This window comes from Morone saxatilis, unplaced genomic scaffold (assembly GCF_004916995.1).
Source record: "Morone saxatilis isolate NCDOM2014 unplaced genomic scaffold, NCSU_SB_2.0 Contig0, whole genome shotgun sequence".
In the NCBI taxonomy this organism is placed as follows: Eukaryota; Metazoa; Chordata; class Actinopteri; family Moronidae; genus Morone; species Morone saxatilis.
Genome location: NW_023339650.1, coordinates 7842524 through 7846775, shown reverse-complemented (window position 1 = coordinate 7846775; position 4252 = coordinate 7842524). Strand labels below are relative to the sequence as shown.

Genomic DNA, 4252 nt, shown 5'->3' with positions numbered 1-4252 from the left:
ACTTGGTGACCGCTATACCCCGGGCAGCATTAACAGATATATATTTGGACCAGAGACAGCATGAGAAGGATTAACACCTACCAGTTAAGTCACATGACCCCTACATGTATGAGAGTCTCGCAGCGGTGTATGCATTTTTAAAACCACATGCACACATACACCTTTGGAAGGGAAAGGCAGGTTGCTGATTAAAACCCATGTTTTCTGTACATGTTTGAGGACGAAACACTACATTATGGTTCTCCTCTCGGCCCGATACCACTATCACTCACCAGGCCCTCAGAGAAATTCAATTTGCAGAAGATGCATCCTTAAACGTCCGGGACTAATGCTCTCTGCATTTCAACTGTCCTCTCGTCTTTTAACCCACTATTGTGTTAACAGGCACTATGAATCTCTGAGTGTCCCTCTTCCTCTCACTGTTTTACAATGAAGCGTAGTCTGTTGAATACCTTTTCTTTTTCCTGCTGGGACTTGGTCTCTAGGTCAGCCATCTTGTTGTGAAGTGTTTCCAGAGTATCTTTTTCCTGCTGGAGAGCAGCTACCTCTGACTCCATCTCAGCCTCCACAAGAGCTCGCTCAACCTCCACCTTAGATAAACACACACCAATTATTAAGCCATTGTAGTGATTCTGGGTCTCTCAGGTTCTTTTTCTGAACAGAAGTGATTTTAAATTCTCGTTTTATCCTTACCGTTATTAAAACCTGTACATAACACTACCTCTAAGGTGTGATTTTCACTTACAAAATGTGTTACTGAATTAAAAAGAGGTATAATTCTTCTCTTCTCTTTAGAGTTAACATTAAACTATGAATTGTTAATATTTTAACACTGTGTCTTCTCTTTACCTCTCGGGCAGATTCCTCCACTTGGTTGTCCAGCTCTTTGATCTTTTGCTCCAGCTCCTCCATGTTGTTCAGGACCTGGATCCTCTCCTCTTCCACACGTCTCACTTCCTCCTCAGAGGGCCTCATTTCCAATCCTCGGCGACGAGCTGCATCATCTAGAGCCTGGTAGCAGCATCATCAACACAGTCACAGATTGAACCATTGTTAAGGCATAGTTAAAACTTAAATTGGGGGTTCACTTCCATCACTTGTTCCTTGCTAGACATGCTTATGGGGGGAAAAAAAATCTAAATTTAATATTACAGCTAAATAATATTTGAATGTGTGCGAGTTATTTTACGACAACAAAATGTGAGCAGACACGAGCACACATTTACCCACACACAAACACCAGCTGCCAACTCTAAATGGTAACACTTAGCCTGCTATAATCTAATAAATGGGCTGTAAATATCTCCCATCTGTGTGTGTGAAGGATGTGTACGTCGATACTTTTCGAGCATTAAGAGGAGTGATCCTTGTCACTCTCATGTTTTCCAGACAGAACAGGAAGCATAAACACTTCCCACATTAATGCTGATTAATCTTTTAAAAAGCTGGCCGAAGTCAAAGGTGCTACGTTAGCAGTCTTGTACAATTGTCACGTGCGTATGATGCACAATATGGTAAAAACATGGTATTGGAATTATTTTATATTATTGTGATTGAGATATGATAATTTTTACATTATTATTTTATTATTATTATATACTTTTTTAAATGAGTAATGTGGTCTGTTGAAATTAATTTGATTGCCAATGACATTAAACAAATGTCCCAACCCTAAAAGAAATACATGCACTGCTTAAGATTTTACATTAGCCTTCAACCTTATGTGAACATATAATAAATGTCATATCTCTTGTACCTCATTGGTCCTCTGCATGCGCGGAGAAGGTGAGGGAGCGTAGCTTCGCAGACTGACAGTGGGTGACTCTGCCCTGTTGTCTCGGTGACCGCTGCTGCGTCTCCGTCGTACCTGTAGATCATCATCATAGTAGCAATTCTCTGATCCAGGGGAGGCCATGTGTCCATTAACAGCTGAAGAGTCCGAAAAGACAGATGGCATGTCGTCATCATCGTCGTCGTTCAGCTGAAGCTTCTCAAGCTCCTGGTTGATCTTTTGGAGATCTGCCACAGCGGAAGTGGGACTTGTTGTTGGGCCACCTCCATCTCTCTCAGCCCGGCCCAGCTCCGAACACAGAGACAAGATGGTCTCTAGCCTCTGTCGCTCCTGAGATGAGCACACACGTATAGACAAACACATACAAGTGTGAGTTAATGTAGTGGTGGCATACTTTACGGTGCTGTCTAGGGTAGGTTATTTAAAAAGTGTAGTTTTGAGTGAATAGGCATTAAGTTGTCCTTTTTTTGGGGGGGGNNGGGGGGGGGGGGGGTCTAAACTCAGTCTGTCAACTGCCTCTTACACACAGCACAAATAAAGCATAACTCTATGTTATCAAACTGCACACCTTTTTATAAAGCCCTATAGTGGTGCAGATATGTGCACTCAATATATAAAATTAACATGGTGAGATACATTAAACAGACGACTAACAGAGCAGCCATTTCAAACCATACACCAATTTTAGGTACATTTCTAGTAGAGTCAGACGTTAACTATCAAAACCAGTAAAGTTTGTCGTCATATTGATTCTGACATTTCATTTCCTCACATACATGCACATGTTTTAAAATTGGTTCAAATAAATGCACAAATTGAATGTTCTGATATTTTCCATACTAGAGACAAAAGGTCACAACAGCTCAGCTAGTATTATTTCTTTCCATTACTAAATCAAGTTTCCAATGCTCAGGTTACCTGGGGAAGCATCGCAGAAGTCAATCCCTCGAGTTAAAATGTCCTTGCTTAGTCCGAAAGACTCAGTACCATCCTTTCTTGTATGGCAATTACATTCTCTGGTTTAATACATTATTTCCATACTCTAGAAAGAATATTTCCTCTCACTGGGAATCCCTGGAGCAAGAGTTCCGCTCGCCGCAGTTCTGCCTGCCTGCGCACAACTATATGGGGAGCTATGGAGGCTGCAGAGAGTCAAAATACGCCCCCCACTCCCCCCCTCAGGTTCAGCAGTAACTGCTATGAAGTGAGAAGCATGTAAGCCACACAGCAGGCCTGTGTAAGTAATATTAGAGACGGAAAGGATGTTAGAAAAAAAAAGAACGTGGGACGGAGGTGTGTGTATGTGTGTGTGAGAAAGAGAGAGACATGGAGACAGAGTGAGAGTGTAAGCTAATGAGACGGTAGACAGCTGTCAACTATGATCGGAAGTGTGCACGAGAACAGGCCATGACTTCAGAGACAGGAATGTGTCTGTGTGTACTGCCACTAAGAAAACAAGACACTTTCCAGGGAATTGTGCTCTAGGAAGGAAACTGAACCAGGTGAAGGACTATGGAAGTCTTGAGACAGTCGTATAACTGTTTAGAAAGGCCGGAGAGAGACGCATTATTTAGGGAAAACATCATAGCACCACACATTAAATTGCTTAATATTTCATCTATTATTTAGAAATGAATTGTGAAAAGGAAATGTATTCACATCAATATACAGAATTAATCACACTCATTTTTTTTGTGTGTGAATGCAAACAAACATATACACACCCCATTTATAGTGTGTAATGTGAACCAGGAGCTGAGGCGAAACCAGCCTGTGTCAGTTTGTCACCTTGTTCTATTCTAATGGACACAAAGCCTCTGTGGAGCCCTAATAGTAATCAGCTGTTAACTAGAGAGACACAGGCGGTGAGAGAGACAGAGACAGGAAGACGCACAGAAGAAAAGATGGAAAAAGGCAAAGAGAAGACAAAGACAGGGTTGTAATGGTAATGGAAAATCTTTCCCTTGCCTTGAGCTAGGATAGACATTTATCTCACTCCTGTCTCCCATTCTCCCTTTCTGTCTCCCTTTATTCCTCATGATTACTTCTCTGTGCTCTCTTATCTTATCACTCATTCCAGGTCTGCTGTCATTTTAATTCTTTAAATTCCAAACTATTTACGTTAACAAGACAAGCTCCTTCACTAAATGCCAACTTGTTAATATGGACTGATGGAAAATAACCTAACCTATTGTTTTTGTGGTTTTTCTTCATTTTGTTGCTGGTAACATCCCCAAATGTCTGTTCACGCACACAACCTAATACCACTTTAGCATGGATGGAATGCAGTTTTCCTGTACGACCACTAGAGGGCAGACAAAGTTAAGACAATGCTTTCCTGAGCTTGAGCCTTGGACCCATAGATACCTGCTAGTGGCTTGGCTATAATGCCCAGCTAGAAGCAGTTCATTGTTTTATTATTCAGTTATAATTTAAAACATATAAAAACATAAATAAAAA

At 41.2% G+C, this 4252-nt stretch overlaps 1 protein-coding gene across 1 annotated transcript in view; it reads right to left on the bottom strand.

Moving 5' to 3' along the window:
• Positions 1 to 4252, bottom strand: part of phldb2b (pleckstrin homology-like domain, family B, member 2b) — a gene marked incomplete in the record, with an annotated part of 23164 nt that overhangs the window by 11788 nt on the left and 7124 nt on the right. The window contains 3 exon segments of the mRNA XM_035654299.1: positions 453 to 590; positions 850 to 1011; positions 1757 to 2122. Of these exon segments, the coding sequence (XP_035510192.1) occupies positions 453 to 590; positions 850 to 1011; positions 1757 to 2122 (666 nt within the window).